We start from the raw sequence: 18582 nt of genomic DNA, 5'->3' as shown, positions 1-18582 counted from the left end.
GCCAGAATTTAAAGGGATTTGGATTTAGCATTTGACGGGCTCTACTGGCAGGATCTCTAGACAAAGGGCAAGTTGTACTTTTGTGGTAAGCCAGTCTGCTGCATGCCAAATCATTACAGCTTTCATGTGGGTCGGAACTTACTTGACTGGAAATTTCGCTACCCTAGAACCGTTGTAGCTAATGCCTACCATTCACTAAGGGCTTCAGTTGCCAGCTCCCCTATTATTAGCTCAATAACTTCCTTGATCTTCTGGCATTGGGCTGATGTCAGCCAACATACATATGGCTTGGATAATATGATCATATTGTTCTCACCATAGGTTATTTCCTTAGTTGGACAATAATAAAATAGGGGGGTCCCACCTATTTTGCATTTGAGCCACATAGTTTGGCTCCCTGTGCTATGGATACACTGAAATCTAAATTTATAGCTCTGTAGTTGTTTTCTGATGGTTTGAAGCTGATTGGTAGATCTAAAAGTGATCAGACAGTTCAATGTTATGTCAGTTTTTTTTTTTCCCTTTTAAATTTAAGTTTTGATTTTTTTTTTAATATGCCCTAACTAGAATAATCAATAGTCCACTTGATAAAAGTAAGATACTCACGAGAAATATTCAAAAAGCATAGATCAGTTAAGTAAGTAAATTATCATTTTTAAATTAGGAACCTCAGCCAGAAGTTCATGACTTGTCCTTGGTTATTTAAATACTGAATAGGAACATGTTCCATACATCTTTGATGTAGTGATTTGATCAAAAGTAAGTTTTTCTCCTTTCCAATGGAAATTTAGGTATTCATTCACATTATATCATACATTAGATTCTTACATCTTTTTTTGAATTGAAAGCCACCACCTGGGATCTTTGAATCGTAATTAACCTCATATACAGAAACTTCCAAAAGCAACTTCTGTTTAGTTTTAGGGACTGTTAGAATCTGGTCAATTAGTGGGCGAGCCTTGGCGCAACGGTTAAGTTGCGCTAGTGCAACCATCAGGTTGCAGGTTTGAAACAGAGAAACCGCTTCTCTGTGAAGCGGGGGTAAGGCTGAATACATTTGCCCCTCCCTGACTCTGCAGTAGCGGGAGTCTCGTGCACTGGGACACTGTTTAGAATATGGTCAATTGGGTTCTTAAGAATTTTGTGGTGACAATACTAGATTTTCCTTTATATTATTAAAAAAACAACATTTTTGAAATGATTTACTTATTCCTCCTCCACCCCCCCCCCAAAAAAAAAAAAAAAAAAACCATAAAAAATCCAGTATTTAGGATGATTCATGCAAAGCAACTGTTTTAGTTTATTAGTAATTCATTAATGATGATATCAGATAATGATTGAGTTAATAGTACAAACATAAGATGGAAGTGAGGTGCTGAAATATAAAACCCTCAAAATTTTCAGAAACCACAGGTGCTTTGCAACACTTGCAACCCCCCGGGGGGGTGCATCACTAAGATGAGAAGATAATTTACAGATAAGTGAAATGAAAAGGGGGAAAGGTTTCCTTAGAAAATTGACAGAGATTGTACATCACTCAAGTGATTTTCCAGAGAATCTGGCCAATTCATGATGATGCTGACAATTATCTCTTGTAACCAGCTTGAAGGTAGATTTAGATAGTGTATGAATTGACTTATACTATATTTGATCCTTTGGACTATTTAATGCAGATTTAGCCAAATATGCAGACAGTGGATCCAATTTACATAGTTAGAGTGAATAGGAGCCTGTTATATTTATGTAAAAATTTTCCATGTTTTAACCTTTTCTAATATGCTGCCAATATCTCCGATGGAGAAATTTACATTTTGAAAGAAAAACTCCATATGGAAGTCTAGCTTATCTACCTTCTGAATTTGCCACGAATTTTTATGATCAAATGCATTGTCAATGTTGACTAGTTGATCATTTTGCTGTTTTGATACATATACCAACTGACTTATGTAATAGGCAATTGGGTAATGACGAACTACTTGACTAGAGATGAAAAGGTATCAACTAGTATGAAGTCATTAGCAAGGTTTAAAGTATCGGGTATCGTATCGGTCGGGTGATTTTAAGAGACGTATCGTTTCAGAGATACGTATCGAACAATAAATATACGCATAGAAATGGTCAAGATACACATGGAAATACACTTTTGGAACAAAAAACAATATAAATAAGCAATTTATAATAAATGTCATGCATAAAACCTAAAATGGTGAATAATGTATAACCAAACTAGTGCTTTAAATTGAAATTGTTATAAAAGATGAAATTTCTTACATGTTGTAATCGTCTATAACCATGAAGAGTATTGGATGATGTTGTAGAGCTCCTTGATTCGTTTTTTAGTTTATAAGTGTGAAAAACCAAGATTAAATGCAAGATTTTAGACTCTTGGTTGAGAGTTTTCTTTCATTTTTTCGTTAGATTAGGAGTTGTATCAAGTCTGTGAGTGAAAATGGTTTTTTATGGAATGTATCGATGGTATTGGTACGTATCGATAATGTATCAGTATGTATCGAGCCATATCGGCCGATACGTATCAATGCATATCAATACATATTAAACCACCCACATAACCCTTTACTGGACGTATCGATGGTATCAATACGTATCGGTCGTATCGTATAGTATCGGTCTGTATCGGTTGATACATTTCGATACAATTCGAGACAGTTCATTTAAAAAAAAAAAAGGAGGCGTATCGATATCGACCAATACCGATATGTATCGGTCGAAACTTTAAACCATGGCTCATTAGTCAATGGATTTTAGGTTGAAAGTTTGACTATTTTGCATTTGCTTTGAGTTAATAACGTGATATTCTCCCTCATGTTGCATATATGCAGTGCTCTTTGTTTTGTGGGTTGATTATTTTTGCATATGCTTTTAACTTAAGGAAGTAATTTAATACTGGGTTTTAGTGGTATAAAATATAAAGATGTGGCTCTTTTTGACATTGGTCATCTATTTTAAACATAGTTCTAAATCTTGGTTTTACAAGAAATAGAGACAAAACCTTAAAGCAATACCATTTTGTACCTGGTTTCGACCAGGTCTTGACATGTTTTGGTAATTTTGAAAGTTTCGACCTGAACCACCTATATAAATTCACTTATCCCTATCGAAACTTGACAAAACCTGCGAGTTTCGACCTGAACCTGGTTGAACCACCTTATTTATGCCAAATATCATATAAGTAAATCTTTTCATTTACTTAAGATATTATTCAGAAATAAGCAAATATCCCCATTTGAATCCAATAAAAATAGTTAGAAAATCAAATTCAAAAAGGATAAAAATTCAACCCCCTTCCCATTCAAGAACAAAAATTGGATTTTCGGCGGTAGGTATTTTTCAACTTTCTATTGTTGAGGTTTTTCTCCAATCTAAAAAATTCCATAAATCTTGTCATGATAGAACATTGCTAAAAACCAAAAGAGCAGCAAAATAATTATCTGTTTTTATATCTAAAAATTCATTTACCTAAATGATATTTTTGCAAAAAGAAGGGATGATTTTGGTTCGATAAAATTTCCAAGAAGAGTATACACTATCAAACTTGGGTCAAAACCACAAGTACCATTTTGAGTGTTCTTTATGCGAAACTAATGCATGGATTGGGTTCGTCAAAAATAGGCAGCACAGCAAAAACCAGGGGAAAAAAAAACAACTTCTGGGCCTCAAAACCAAGGTTTCAAATTGGCTTGGAGAAAGTATCAGGTTTTAACTGAGATATGGTTGAAACTTGGCATATCTCAATTTTGAGGCTGGCCGAAACCGAGAATTAGAACGTTGATTTTAAAGATTCTTTTAGCTTCAGGTGGTAACTTAGTACTAATTACTTGCTGTATGTATGTTATTGCTCTCTGTTGTAGGGCCTTTTGTCTGTCATTTATCTCTTCTTTAACACTTGTGTGGAGAGAAAATATAAATAGCCCCGGGGGATTATGTTTCTGGGGTCATGCCTGTCATTCACTGATCTATGCAAGGAAATGCGATTCCTTATTGACTAGCCAGTAGCCACCTTAACCACGCTGGTCAATAGATTTGGCTAAAGGTATTCTGAATGCTGGCTGCCAAACTCATTTATGTTTTTACTGGTACTGCCATTAACATTTAGGTCCGTGGATTAAAGTTAACGTTTGCAATGTCATAATCGATAGTGGGAGCTGTAAGAATATGGTCTCGAAGGAGATGGTGGATAAGCTCAACATCATGTGCGAAAAAGATCAAATTTTTTTTTTGTTCTCGAGTAAAATCAGTAATTTTCTTTTGTAGTCTTTGAAATCTTGTTATTTTTTCAATAAGAAAATAGAATTTCTGTCATTTCCTGTTGTTTAATCAATACTATCATTGAAGTTGAAGAAAACGTATGGGGCTCTTTCACCTGATTAGCAATTGTTTTGAGAAAGGACTTCTACAGGCGGTTTATATGCCAGGAGGCTTGAATTCATACTGCTTTCTAGTGGCATGGTACTAATTATTTCTGACTTCAAACAGACGCAATATACTGGAGAAAACATTGGCTGATGCTGAAGTGTCTGAGGAAGAGCAAAGCAACCTACTAAAACACTTGGAGAAGAAGGAAACAGAGTACATGCGCCTTCAGAGGCATAAAATGGGTGCTGATGATTTTGAGTTACTGACTATGATAGGAAAGGGTGCATTTGGGGAGGTAAATCTTCTTTCCCTTTTTCTTCTCTTCTATCTGTTTTGGTAATATTTGATTATCTCCTCTCTCTCTCTGTTAAAGCCTTCTACGTTTCATTCTATGTTTCTGCAATTGGTGTACAGTATGTAATTCTTGTACCTGTTAAGATCCTGGCGCCCTTTTTTTTTTTTATCTTCCCCTCCTTTTTAACCTCTGGTAAGTTATCCCTTGAATGCGACTTTACTAGGTTCTTTTTGACATCCTAATAATGGCAGATCTTGTTTCTTTCTCCCTTGGTTGACTCGCAATTTAGCAGCTTCATGATTTTATATCCCGTGTTATCAACTACATACAACCCTAGATACACAGGGACTTTGCATTTCTCTCTCTCTCTCTCTGGTGTTACCTCGTTGCATTTTGCATGATTTATTCATGTAAGAACCAATGCATAAATGTGCCAACCACCTGCCTCCACCCCCAAAAAAAAAAAGAATCTTTTGGTCAACATCCCTGTATATATTTATTGTTAGAATTGAATTTGTTATGTGTAAAATTCATATTGTAGGCTCTTATCTGTGTGACACCGACATGGCAACCCTAAGAAATAAAAAACTAGGTTACTGTAGAATTACTTTAATTATAACTGATCAAATATTCGAATATCTCTGAGCATAACACATTCCAAATTCCTTTTTAAATTTAAAGATTCTTTTATGAAAGGGTACATATTGTGCTCTTCTTTCTTGTCCTACCATATTTTACATTACACTGGTTATAAGATGAGAGCATAGTTGGTCAAATTTTTGAATCCTTGTTACCATGCTATCAAAGAGAGAACTGAGAAGAGAAAGAGAAGAAGAGCGAGAGAGAGAGAGAGAGAGAGGAATGGAGGCAGCTTTTTTCAGTAGGTTTTATGCATGACACTTACTTCATATAAACATATTCTATCCATATCTACTCATGCAGTCATGTCCAACAAAACATTTGTGGACATAGGAGTGATCTCTGTAAGGGAAGTGTCAAAAAGTGTAGATGTGACTGCTAACTATTTTACTGATCAAGTGAAACCAGTCTTTTGACTTAAATCCTTAATCCAGTCCACTTGAGCAGTAGTAGAAAAGAATACAATTAAATATAACAATGCTTGAATTGGAGTTTCTAGCATGAAGACACAAAGATGTTCACCATTTGTAAATGGCCTGCAGGTAATTCTCCCAATTTCTGCGGCTGCTGTGATCATATATGCTATCCATGTAGTTACAATACCTCCATTGCCTATTTATTACTTCGGTTTATGATGCAGGTCAGAGTCTGCAGGGAGAAGGCAACAGGACATGTATATGCAATGAAAAAGCTAAAGAAGTCGGAGATGCTTCGTAGAGGCCAGGTATAGGATTAACCTGGCAGCCTAAAGATCATTTTGAAGTTCTTTCCTGTTATGCTTAAGTTTGCTTCTAAATTTATCAGGTTGAGCATGTTAAGGCTGAACGGAATGTACTTGCGGAGGTTGACAGCAATTGCATTGTCAAACTTTATTGTTCTTTCCAAGATGAGGAGTTTTTGTACCTCATTATGGAATATCTACCTGGTGGAGATATGATGACTTTACTTATGAGGAAGGATACCTTGACTGAAGATGAGGCTAGATTTTATGTAGGAGAAACAGTTTTGGCTATTGAGTCTATCCATAAACATAATTACATCCATAGGTTTGTTGGTGCTCTTTTCATGGAAGCATTGATGATGTACTTCCAAAATGTATTATTCTGACAATCAACGTATTAACATTTCCAATATTAAATCTCACAGAGATATCAAGCCTGATAATTTGTTGCTCGATAGATATGGTCACATGAAGCTTTCGGACTTTGGCCTATGTAAACCATTAGACTGCAGTACCCTGCATGAAAAGGACTTTTCTGTGGGAGTCAACCCTAACGGGTCACAAAGTGAACAACGCCCTCCTGCACCAAATCGCACGCAACAGGAGCAGCTACAACATTGGCAGAGGAACAGAAGAATGCTAGTAAACTCCCTACCATCCTATAACTGAGATTCTGCTTGTTTTTCTTCCAAAGGATTTTTCTCTTTTACCTATGCACTGGTATCACGGATCTATTTTTTTGTTAGTCTGCTGATATTGAAACTATGCAGGCATATTCTACTGTTGGTACACCTGACTACATTGCTCCAGAAGTTTTACTGAAGAAGGGTTATGGAATGGAATGTGATTGGTAACTAATTTATATACACCTTAAAATTCTTTCAGATTAATACATTTTCGCAGATCTTTATTTTCCTTCTTTCCATAGGTGGTCACTTGGTGCTATCATGTATGAAATGCTTGTGGGATATCCTCCATTTTATTCTGATGAACCCATGTCAACTTGTCGGAAGGTAATAATTGGAATCTTTATGAGCATTTTTCTTTTCATTCTTGGGTGATGCAGTTAAATCCCCTAAATAGGCTTATTTGATTAGAAATAAGCTTTGGGTTGGGTTATATATGTGTTGGGTCTTTAGTGCAATTGTTTTTCATTGTATGGGCCTATAATATAGGTAAAGGCAAGGCATATGGGATTAGTTAAGTTAGTGTCTTTATTTCTTTATCCTAATTGTTATTAAGTGTTTTAGTTAGACTGGAATAGGATTCTATAAGTCCAGTCCTGTTTTGAGTCAGTTTCCTTTATTATTTCAGTTTTCTAGTCAGTTTAGGATACCTTATTAGTTAAGGATTGGGTTAGACCTTTCCTTTTTAGTGTACAAATCAGTCTTCTATAGAATTTTGTAAGGGAGGCCAGCATTTTACGCGGATTTTGATTAATGAAAAGCTATTGCTGCTCTTCTATTAGAAAACAAAACCGTGCATATGAATTCCGGTTAGAACAGAATTTAATTTCAGAATTAGAACAGTTTAGGCCTTTCCTTTTTGGTGTAGGAGTCAGTTTTTGAGTCTTCTATATAAGTTTGTAAGAGAGGCCAGCATTGTATACGGATATTGATTTTGATTGATGAAAAGTTTTTGCTGCTCTTCTTCCCCAATGGTGAAGAATCCTTGTGTGTGATCAAGGAATCCTTGTGTTTCATAGAATCCAATCACTTTGCGGTGTGAAGCTATCTTATTTATTCTTCCATCTTCTTCCCTTCCATTGACTCAAGTAAGTTACTGTTCTAACTAATTTTCTTCAATTCATCATCTATTACTTGCTGTTCTAGTCCTCAAATTAATTTATGTTCTAACCAGAAATCTTATGCAAGGCTCTTTTTGCATGAATTCTGATTTGGGCAATCCAACCATTAGAATCATACCATATTTTGATATTGTTCGTCAGCCCTAATTAAAAACTTGATTCCAATTTGGTGCAATTTTGACCTGCTGATCTTGAGTTATTTGAAAATTTTCCCATTCTGCCTTCTGTTCTTAAATCAGTATTACAGTTGTGCAATTGATTTATCAACTGCTACTGAAGTTTTAGCATCTTTACATAATCAATTACTGATCATAGCTTATGTTCTGATTTTCTGTTTTGACATGTGAAATTACTGATTTGCCCCTATCCTAGATCTACTAGGATTGCCCTCTATTTGCTGATCCAACCAGTAAATTAATCTCTAAATTTTCACTAAACTCGAGTTGAGTTTCAACTCCATTCATCCATCTGATTTTGTTTTATCTGAATTCTCCCTAATCTGAACTATTTCTTTGATTAAAGATCTTGTTTATTGGTACTGTGCGTCTTCAAATTCAGTACTACATTATTTGGTCTCTCAGTTTTTGGTAGGCTAAGTTCCCCTCCTACCATTGGCAGCCATTCTTTCTAGTACATTGAAAATTCCATTGAAGTTTTGTAGGTGGTCAACCTCGGAGCTAATTTGTCTCGTAATATCATGCTTTGTTTTACAGTATTCATGAAATTAGGATGCCTTTTGGTAATATTTTTATGACTGCTTACAATTGGAAAGGAATGTGATGATAAGATAGACAGCAATTGTTTGGTCAAAAGCATTTTAGAACTTCTTGTCTGCGTACATACTCCTCGTCACAATCCTTATGTTTAGTGAAGACCTCATTCTACGACCACTCTTCACCAGCACTTTTGCTCAATGTATGACCTCATTCTCTGAAAATATAATTATGTATCCCTCTATAGTTCATAACCTGCCATATTCTCTTTATTGTAAGGAGATTTGTATCGTTTTCTGGGCAGAGAAGGCAGATACACTGGATTCAAATTGGACAGAAGCATTCTAATCAGGCTGGGGTTTGTTTTTCTTTTCTAGCGTGTAAGCAGCCCAGGCCAGTGAGCTCCGCAGTTTAACCAGATAGGATGTGAATCTCACTTCAAAATGTTATCCTTTATGGAAAAATATTATTGTGACAAGGGTATGTTAATTTTCCAAACATCACAAGAAATCTATTCTGCCACATGGACAAAATAATGTGTCCATTCCGACTATTTGATAGAGGTCATGGTCTAGATTAGCTAGGTGTCAAATTTCAGAGTCTAATTCAATCAAATACCTCGTCATATAGGTGAAACTTGAGGAGCGAGAGCTACCACAAAGCGAATGCTTTAGATACTTGGGGTCAACCATTAACAAAGAGGGTGATATAGAGGATGATGTTTCCCACAGAATTAAAGTAGGATGGATGAAGTGGAGAGGTGCATCGGGAGTGTTATGTGACAAACGGATGCCTAATAAGCTTAAAGGGAAATTCTTTAGGACAGTTATGAGACCAGCCATGACTTATGGAGCGGAATGTTGGGCAGTTAAGAAGAGTAATATAGATAAGATGAGTGTAGCGGAGATGCGGATGTTGAGGAGGATGTGTGGCAAGACCAGGAGAGATAGAGTAAGGAATGATTGTATTAGAAACAAATTGGGAGCTGCATCAATCCAGGACAAGCTTCGTGAGAGCCGCTTGAGGTGGTATGGTCATGTCCAACGGAGACCTGTGGATGCATCGGTAAGGAAGAGTGACCAGATTCAGTTTGACGGAGCTAAAAGAGGTAGGGGCAAGCCTAAGATGACTATTGGAGAAGTGGTAAGAATGGATATGCATGTGGTAGGGCTCGATCCTAGTATGACCGCAGATAGAGTTGTTTGGAGGACTAGGACCCGTGTAGCCGACCCCTTGTAGGGGAATGTTCCTAGGATGCTGTTTTGACTTTTTTCCTTTACTTATTTTCTATTCTTCTTTCTTTTACTGTCATAGCCTCTTCGGATCCATGTAGCCGACCCCATTTAGTTGGGATAAGGTTATGGTTGTTGTTGTATTGGCATGCATCTTGTGTATGTCCATGCCTGTGTACTAGTACTCTAGCCATTATTGTGCACTCTTCCAACTCTGAGCAGAAACAGATGGTTTAGATAGGAAAAACTATGAAAATAAATGGCTCAGATCTGTCTTGTTACTTCCAGAAATTTCACAAACTGTTGTGACACAAATAACTGCTTTTTGTTTATTGATCAGATTCTCATGGTGTGACTTCCAGTGAGATCAGAGAGTCCAGTGAGCCCCTCGTTCGCTCTCTAGCTCTCGTCCTCACCTCAGCGGATAAACCGAGACCGCTCCCTAGCTCTCGTTTAAATAACCCACATAGCACCACACTCAGAGAGGGGTTTTGAGGTCGCTGTGCGCGATCGAAAAGAACCACTTAACTAGCTCTGCGATTCGTTTGGGCTTCTCCCAGCCATGAGATTTCTGGAGTGCGAGATTCTCTGGATTGCGACACTCCTGGAACGGTTTTGGTCACTATCGTACAGCAGCTGTGCACGACTCAGGTAGGTATAACCCCATTCCCCGTCGCTGACCCCTCCGGACCTACGCTCACCTCTGCACCACCAGACAACTCCCTTCTGCATCCCTGAACACCTGAAACCCTCACACTCCCTACCTCCTCCCACTACTGAAACCCTCTCTATCCCCCTCTCGATCACTTTCCCCCTTTCCTCAGTTACGAGAAGACCTGCTGAGAAAGGTAGACGAGTTAAAAAAAAAAAGAAGCGGTCTCTGCCGTACCCTGCTGCTCTTTCCTCCCTCCACCAATTCCTCCGTCAACAAATCACTCTCTGTCCTCCCTACTCCCTACCCCCGACTCTCTGCTCTCACTCCCTACCACCGACCCCATCTCTGCCCTACCTACTCCCGACTCTCCCTCTTGCTGTTTGTTCTGTCTTCCCAGTACTCGATTTTTCATCCCGATTCCCTGCTTCCATCTGTCTCTCCTAACTCCATCTATATTGATCATTCCGACAACCCTCACACCCCTAATCAACGATTCATATTCCTGCCCCTCACCCATCACCCCCACCCCTATCCCTGCACCTCTGCCCCACCACCGCCGCTGTCTCACAGCTTTGTGTCCTACTGAGCCAAAAGTGAATTGGTCTGCCCCGGCAGTGTGCTGACCCACATCACATCGCTTTCTCAGCTGAACTACCCTTGGTCATGGCCCTCAGATTGCTTTGTGTTTTAAGGGGCATTCTTCTACCCTTAACCATTGTGTACATTTTATACTATTAGCCATTGTATACTCTAATAGTCTAATTTAGTGGGCTAGAACACTTTATATTTCGGTGGTTTATGCATCCAGCTATATTATTGTGCTTATTTGATTTGCTGCAGCTGTTGTAGCTTCCCTTTTTATATGTCAGGTTGTGTATTTGATCTTTATATTGTCGATATTTTGAGTTATTGGCTGTGCTTATTTGATTTGCTGTAGCTGAAGTAGTATCCCTTTCTATATGTCACGTTTTATATCTGATCTCTATACTTTCGATATTTTGAGTTATTGGTTGGTGCGTTCAGCTGTTACATTGTGCCTACTTGACTTTCTGTAGCCTAAGTAGCATCCCTTTATATATGTCCAGTTGTATATCAGATCCTCTGTTTAGTTATATGCTCTGCTATACCAACTCTGTTTCATCTCTGTTGTCTGTATCACATGTTAACGCTTACCCACATTATTTGTTTTAGTTACTTGCACTGTGTTACCATTCAGATATGTTGCTTTGTTTGTATATCCACCCTTTTTTTCCAGTTGTGTGAGTGTCTTATAATGTATTAAGTACTCTTGTATATCCTTATTTACTATATATCTATTTTTCTCATAGTGGTGTCAGGTTGGCAGCCAACACTTTAATTACTCAGCCAATCACCTTTTAGCATGGATACTCTTGTTTTATGATTTCTTTTTCTTTTTCTTGTTATCATGTTTTCTCTTCCTTATGGCTAGGGCGTCCCCCGTATGCGACGCGTCGCATCAACGTCCGGATGCGGTGATAAGTAGGCAAGGGCAAGTGAGAGGATTTATGCTAGCCCAGAAACGCATGATTAGATTAGCTTGCTGGAACATTGGATCCTTAACGGGTAAGAGCTTGGAGTTGATAAATGTTATGAGGAGACGAAGAATTAATATAGCTTGTATCCAAGAGACTAGATGGAAGGGTAACAAAGCTAAATTGTTTGACAACTTCAAACTTTGGTATTCGGGAGACCAAAGTAATAGAAATGGAGTGGGGATAATAGTGGATAAAGATCAAAAGAAAGATGCAGTGGAGGTCAAAAGATTGGGTGATAGGATTATTTCTATCAAATTAGTGTTGGAGAAAGAGGTTGTCAATATCGTTTGCGCTTATGCATCCCAGATAAGATTGGATGAAAGTAGTAAGCGCCAATTTTGGGACTACATGGATGAGTTGGTGCAAGGTTTTGGCCAAGATGAATCGATCATTATTGGAGGTGACCTGAACTACTATGTTGGGAGCGATTGTAGAGGCTATGAAGATGTCCACGGAGGCTTCGGGGTTGGGGACAGGAATGAGGAGGGGACCTCAATCCTAGACTTTGCGGTAGCTTATGATCTATCTATTGTGAACACTTTCTTTGAGAAAAGAGAGGACACTTAGTTACCTACAAGAGTGGGATTCATACCAGTCAAATAGATTTCTTCCTAACTAGAAGTACAGACAGAATGTTTTGTAAGGACTGAAAGGTTATTCCTGGGGAGAGTTTAACCACCCAACATAGACTGGTGGTTTTGGATATGTGTCTTAATGCATAGAAGCGTAGGAGGAGGGAACCTATTTACCCTAAGATAAGATGGTAGAGACTAAAAGGGGAGTCCCTAGGTACATTTACTGAAAATATGGTCAAATAAGGAAAGTGGGACTTTGAGGGGGACACCAACTTGATGTGGAATGAGATGATGATTTGTATTAAGAGGGTTGCCAAAGAAGTTCTAGGGAATGCAAAGGGTAGGCATCAGGCCCCTAGAGAAATTTGGTGGTAGGATGAGGAGGTCCAGGCAACCATCAAGACCAAGAAAGAGTAATTTAAGACATGGCAACAGAATAAAGAAACAGAAGATAAAAAGAGGTGTTTCGAGGCCAGAAACAGGGCTAAGAAGATGGTGTGGATGGTTGGGGCGAGGAAATATGAGGAGCTCTATATTAAGCTAAACACAAAGGAAGGGGAAAAAGCTATTTATAAAATAGCTAAATTGAGAGAAGGGAAGAGTAGAAATTTCGACCAGGTGAGAAGTATAAATGGGGAGGATGGAAAAGTGTTAGTAAGGGATGAGGACATTGTGAGGAGATGGGATGAATATATTTGTGAACTTCTAAATGTAGATAGTTCGAATATGATTGATTCGGTTAACTGCATTATTCATCAAGACACCACACACCATAGATATGTACGAAAGATTGGTGTAGCGGAAGTTAAAGAAGTCTTAAGAAAGATGAAAGTAGGCAAGACACCAGGCCCAGATGAAATCCCAATAGAAGTGTGGAAAGCCCTAGGAGTTTTTTTTTTTTTTGGGGGGGGGGTAATATTGGCTAACCAAGTTATTTAACAAGATTATGATCACAAGGAAAATGTTAGACGATTGGAGGAGAAGCATTGTAGTTCCAGTTTACAAAAATAAGGGTGATGTCTAGAGCTGCAGTAACCATAGAAGCATAAAACTAATGAGTCATACTATGGAACTCTTGGAGAAGGTTATTGAAGCCCGTCTGAGAAGAGAGACTCATATGTCGAAGAATCAATTTGGTTTTATGCTAGGTAGATCCATGACAGAAACTATCTACCTACTGAGGAGGCTCATGGAAAGATGTAGAGCTAGTAAGATGGATCTCCATATGGTCTTTATTGACCTGGAGAAAGCCTATGATAGAGTTCCTAGAGATCTAATCCGGCATGTTCTTGTGAAAAGAGGGGTTTTGAGTAATTATATAGAGGTAATTAAAGATGTGTATGAGGGTGTGGTGACTAGTGTGAGATCTGTGGGAAGCCAGGGCAAGGAATTTCCAATTACAGTTGGGTTACATCAAGGATCAGCCCTAAGCCCCTAAGTCCTTATTTGTTTGTGCTTATCATGGATGAGTTAACCAAGAACATCAAAGATGAGGTACCGTGGTGTATGCTCTTTGCCGATGATATCATTTTGGTGGATGAGACAGAAGCAGGGATTAACGCTAAGTTAGAGTTGTGGAGATCGACCTTAGAAACAAGAGGATTTAAGATTAGTTGATCAAAGACGGAGTATATGATGGGTAACTTGAGTCACATTGTGTGGGATGATGACATGGTGAAAATTGAGAGAGATATCGTCAAGTGACTATTTTAGATATCTAGGGTAAGGTGAAAAAGATGATGATGTTTCTCAAAGAATTAAAGTAAGATGGATGAAATGGAGAGGTGCGACCGGAGTACTGTGTGATCCGCACATTCCCCTTGAAAACAATAAAAGTGAAGAGAAGAGGAAGAAGAAGAATAGTGAGAATCGATGTGTTTGTGTAACCTTGGGAGTATTTCACTTAATGTGAGAGCTCCCCATTCATTCCATATATTAATGACTTAAGAGACACAATAGGAAATAGGATAACCGAAAATGCCTTAACTACCCCTGAACATAATTGAACATAACTGTGACATTTAAACTGATAGATAAAAGTCTATTTGGAGAAGAAAACTATAAACTGCTTTGAATGTGTACTCGCTGTCTTAAAGGAGATATTTGCCCCCACACGGTTGAAGCAAATTCACCTTCAAGATTCAACAAAGCATAGGAGAATTAACTTAGAATTCTAGAGAAATTCTGATTGTAAGAGAGAGAGAGAGAGCACAAAAAAACGTTGTGTAGAATGGCTGAATTGCCTTGATTTATGTAGACCCAGTGGCACCCATTCATTGAAAGCCTTTCAAAGAAACCCATTCATTGGAACCCTTTCATTGGAAACCATTCACTGGAATGGTCATGACTATTCCAATAGTCCTGACCGTTCAATCTCTCTTCTTAATGGGTTTGAAACCCCTTATTACAATCTATCTAACAATCCCCTATTAGATTGTAATATTCATCTTATTATCTCTATCTATATAGTTATGTATACAAGAAGGTTGACTTGGCATTAAACCTTCAATTAGTGTAAGTATTTCAAAGCTTTAAAGAAGAATGTGGTTGACTTAGCATTAAACCAATTCTTCTAAATATTAAAACTGGAAATACCACACGCACAACTATGATTAATTCTATGTCAAAATCTTCAACTTGGTAGCACTTTTACGGCCCTGTGCTCTATCCTGATTTCATGAACACTTACAAGAATAAACCCCAAATTATTGTTTAGAAACGACACCATTACAGTATTCATATAGGTAAGTTTCTTCTTTAGTATCCCTGTTACTATAGATACTATCACTTCACAGAAACCTCATTAAAACTTCATAGAAGTTATCCTTAACTCGTAACAGTTAACATTGACGATCCATTGGGCTATTAATATCAATGCTTTCACAATCACTTAACAATAGCTTGTTGTTACCCATTAAACCTTATTTATAAGGTTGGGTTCCTACTACAGGTGATTAGAAGGGTTTCAGCCCCATTTCTTGGATGTACCTTCTACAAGCTCCCTAGGTAAGCTTTTCGTAAAAGGATCTGCTAAATTACTGTTAGACTTCACATACAGTATGGTAATTATACCACATTGAATTAACTGTCTAACATACTCATGTCTTAAGCTTATGCTTATATGTCTAGACTTTCCGTTATGAATTTTACTATAAGCATTAGACATTGTGGCTTCATTAGCGCAGTATAGAAAAATAGCTGGCATTGGTTGTGGCCACAACTCTATATCCAATAACATTTTTCTAAGCCATTCTGCTTCTTTTCCTGCTGCTCATAGTTATAAATTCAGACTCCATAGTTGAATGTGAGATACATGTTTGCTTCTTTGAAGCCCAAGATACTGCTCCACCAACTAGTGTAAAAACCCATCCAGATGTGGACTTATTATCACTTTTACTGGTGATCCAACTAGCATCCGTGTATCCCTCTAACACTGCTGGAAAATTCCTATAGAACAAACCAAACTTCATAGTCTTCTTAAGATATCCAAAGACTCGACCAATGGCTTTCCAAGGGTCCACACAAGGGTTACTAGTGTATCTCGAAAGTTTGCAAATAGTAAAGGCTATATCAGGCCTTGTACAATGCATTACATAAAGGTTATAAAGTACCTTTTTCCTCCTCTAGTTAAGAGGCCATTAATTTCACAAATATCGGCGAGTACACGTTCAAAGCAATTTATAGTTTTCTTCTTTAAATAGACTTTTATCTATCAATTTAAAGGAGATATTTGCCCCCACACGGTTGAAGCAAATTCACCTTCAGGATTCAACAAAGCACAAAAGAATTAACTTAGAATTATAGAGAAATTCTGATTGTAAGAGAGAGAGAGAGCATAAAAAAACGTTGTGTAGAATGGCTGAATTGCCTTGGTTTATATAGACCCATTAGCACCCATTCATTGAAAACCTTTCAAAGAAACCCATTCAATGGAACCCATTCATTGGAACCCTTTCAAAGAAACCCATTCAATGGAACTCATTCATTGGAACCCTTTCATTTGAAACCATTCATTGGAAACCATTCACTGGAATGGTCATGACTATTCCACTAGTCATGATTATTCCAATAGGCATGACCGTTCAATCTCTCTTCTTAATGGTTTGAAACCCCTTATTACAATCTATCTAACATAAACAGTCCCTACTAACATTCCCCCTCAAGCTGGAGCATAGATATTAATCATGCCTATCTTGTTACAAATATAATTCACTCTAGCACTCCCTAAAGACTTTGTAAATAATCCTGCAAGTTCTCCTGTATGAACATGACTAGGAGAAATGAGTTCTTGTTTCGTTCTTTCATGAAACACTAGATTTGAAGCAATATGAACAGCAGCTTGACTATCACAACATAGTTGTATTGGAGAATCATCCGTAAATCCAAGCTCAGTCAACAACTGTTTCACCCACATCAACTCACATGTAACATGTGTCATGGCTCGATATCTGCACTGAATCGAGCCACAACTGTCTATTTCTTACTTTCCATGACACAAGAGTCCCTCCTACAAATGTGCAATAACCAGTGGTTGACCTTCTATCAACAGGAGATCCAGCCCAGTCAGTATCTAAAAAACCCTCAACTCGTCCATGACCATGATCCGAGTAAAGTAAACCACGTCAAGGAGCCTTCTTGAGGTACCTCAAAATACGTATGGCAGCATCCCAATGAGATGTGCAAGGACCAAACATAAATTGACTCACAACACCTGATAGGAAAGGCAATGCCTGGTCGAGTCACAGTCAAATAGTTTAGTTTCCCAACAAGCCTTCCGATACTTCTCAAGATCATTAAGAACATCACCAACGTCAGCTGTAAGTTTTAAGTTAGGATCTATAGGAGTATCTAAAGGTTTAGATCCTAAGAATCCTGTCTCTGAAAGAAGATAAAAAACATACTTTCGTTGTGAGATCGAAATTCCTTTCTTAGACTGAGCCACTTCCACGCCCATAAAGTATTTCAATCTTCCCAAATATTTAGTTTGAAATTTCTGTTGTAAATGCATCTTCAACTTCTCGATTCCTGAAGAGTCATCTCCTGTAATGACAATATCATCCACATATACAATAAGAAATATTCTTCCTGCATCAGAATGCCGGAAAAATATAGAATGATCACTACTACGTGTCAGTCCAAATTCCAAGACAACTTCAGTGAATCGACCAAACCAAACTTAGGGCAACTGTTTTAGCCCATACAAAGACTTCTTGAGCTTACACACCATCCCCATCCCATGCTCCCCTGGAGCAACGAACCCAAGAGGTTGCTCCATATAAACCTCCTCATGGAGATCTCCATGCAAGAATGCATTTTTAACAACTAATTGAAATAGAGGCCAATGATGAGTAGCAACAAGAGGAATCAATATACAAACAGAAGTGTAATATCCCGACAGAATAGAGAGATCCATAATTGTAAATTTCGAGGGCAAAATTTCTTTTAAGGGGGGTGGATTGTAATATCCTAGATTAATAGGGGAATTAATTTAAAGCTTGATCTGTTATGTAGATCCTGTAGAAGTGACGGAAGGATGATCAGATTTCTGGGAAAGCCCTGGGAGTACTTTGGCCTTGAGACAACCAATCAGGGGTAAGTACTTTGGCCTAAAATAAGATTTTTACTGGCTTTTAGGCCGAAATAAGTCCTCACATAGTCAAGGTTAGTTCCCAAGAGTTATTCTGGAAGTTTTCCAAAAAGGGTAAAAATGTCATTTTTCAGGGTTTTCTGGAGAGAGAAACTAAAAAGGGTATTTTTGGAATTTTTCACAATAAATAATTTAATAAGTAAATCAATAATTAATTTAATAAATATTCACTATTTGAATAATACATTAATTTCTAATTAGTACAACCAAACTGACCGTAACCTAATTTGGGCAAAACCTAAACTGGTCTAGTTCTAGTATGAATGAGCCTAACACTTGTGGGCTTAATAAATTACCATTTAATTATTCTAGCTTCATAAAATAATATTATTTTAAAGGATTTATGCTTGGATGGTTTATGTAGACTG

The 18582-nt window shown here is 37.8% G+C and overlaps 1 protein-coding gene across 3 annotated transcripts in view; it reads left to right on the top strand.

Moving 5' to 3' along the window:
* LOC122648649 (serine/threonine-protein kinase 38-like) overlaps positions 1–18582 on the top strand; it is a 36442-nt gene that overhangs the window by 2198 nt on the left and 15662 nt on the right. For all 3 annotated transcript variants that reach the window (XM_043841869.1, XM_043841867.1, XM_043841868.1), the window contains 6 exons: positions 4495–4669; positions 5949–6032; positions 6113–6354; positions 6455–6671; positions 6800–6879; positions 6958–7042. In XM_043841869.1, coding sequence (XP_043697804.1) covers positions 4495–4669; positions 5949–6032; positions 6113–6354; positions 6455–6671; positions 6800–6879; positions 6958–7042 — 883 coding nt within the window. The remainder of the gene's footprint in view (positions 1–4494; positions 4670–5948; positions 6033–6112; positions 6355–6454; positions 6672–6799; positions 6880–6957; positions 7043–18582) is intronic.

This window comes from Telopea speciosissima, chromosome 1 (genome assembly GCF_018873765.1).
Source record: "Telopea speciosissima isolate NSW1024214 ecotype Mountain lineage chromosome 1, Tspe_v1, whole genome shotgun sequence".
NCBI classification, from domain to species: Eukaryota; Viridiplantae; Streptophyta; class Magnoliopsida; order Proteales; family Proteaceae; genus Telopea; species Telopea speciosissima.
Note: the sequence above shows the minus strand (reverse complement) of the source record. Positions and strands in the feature narration are given on the sequence as shown.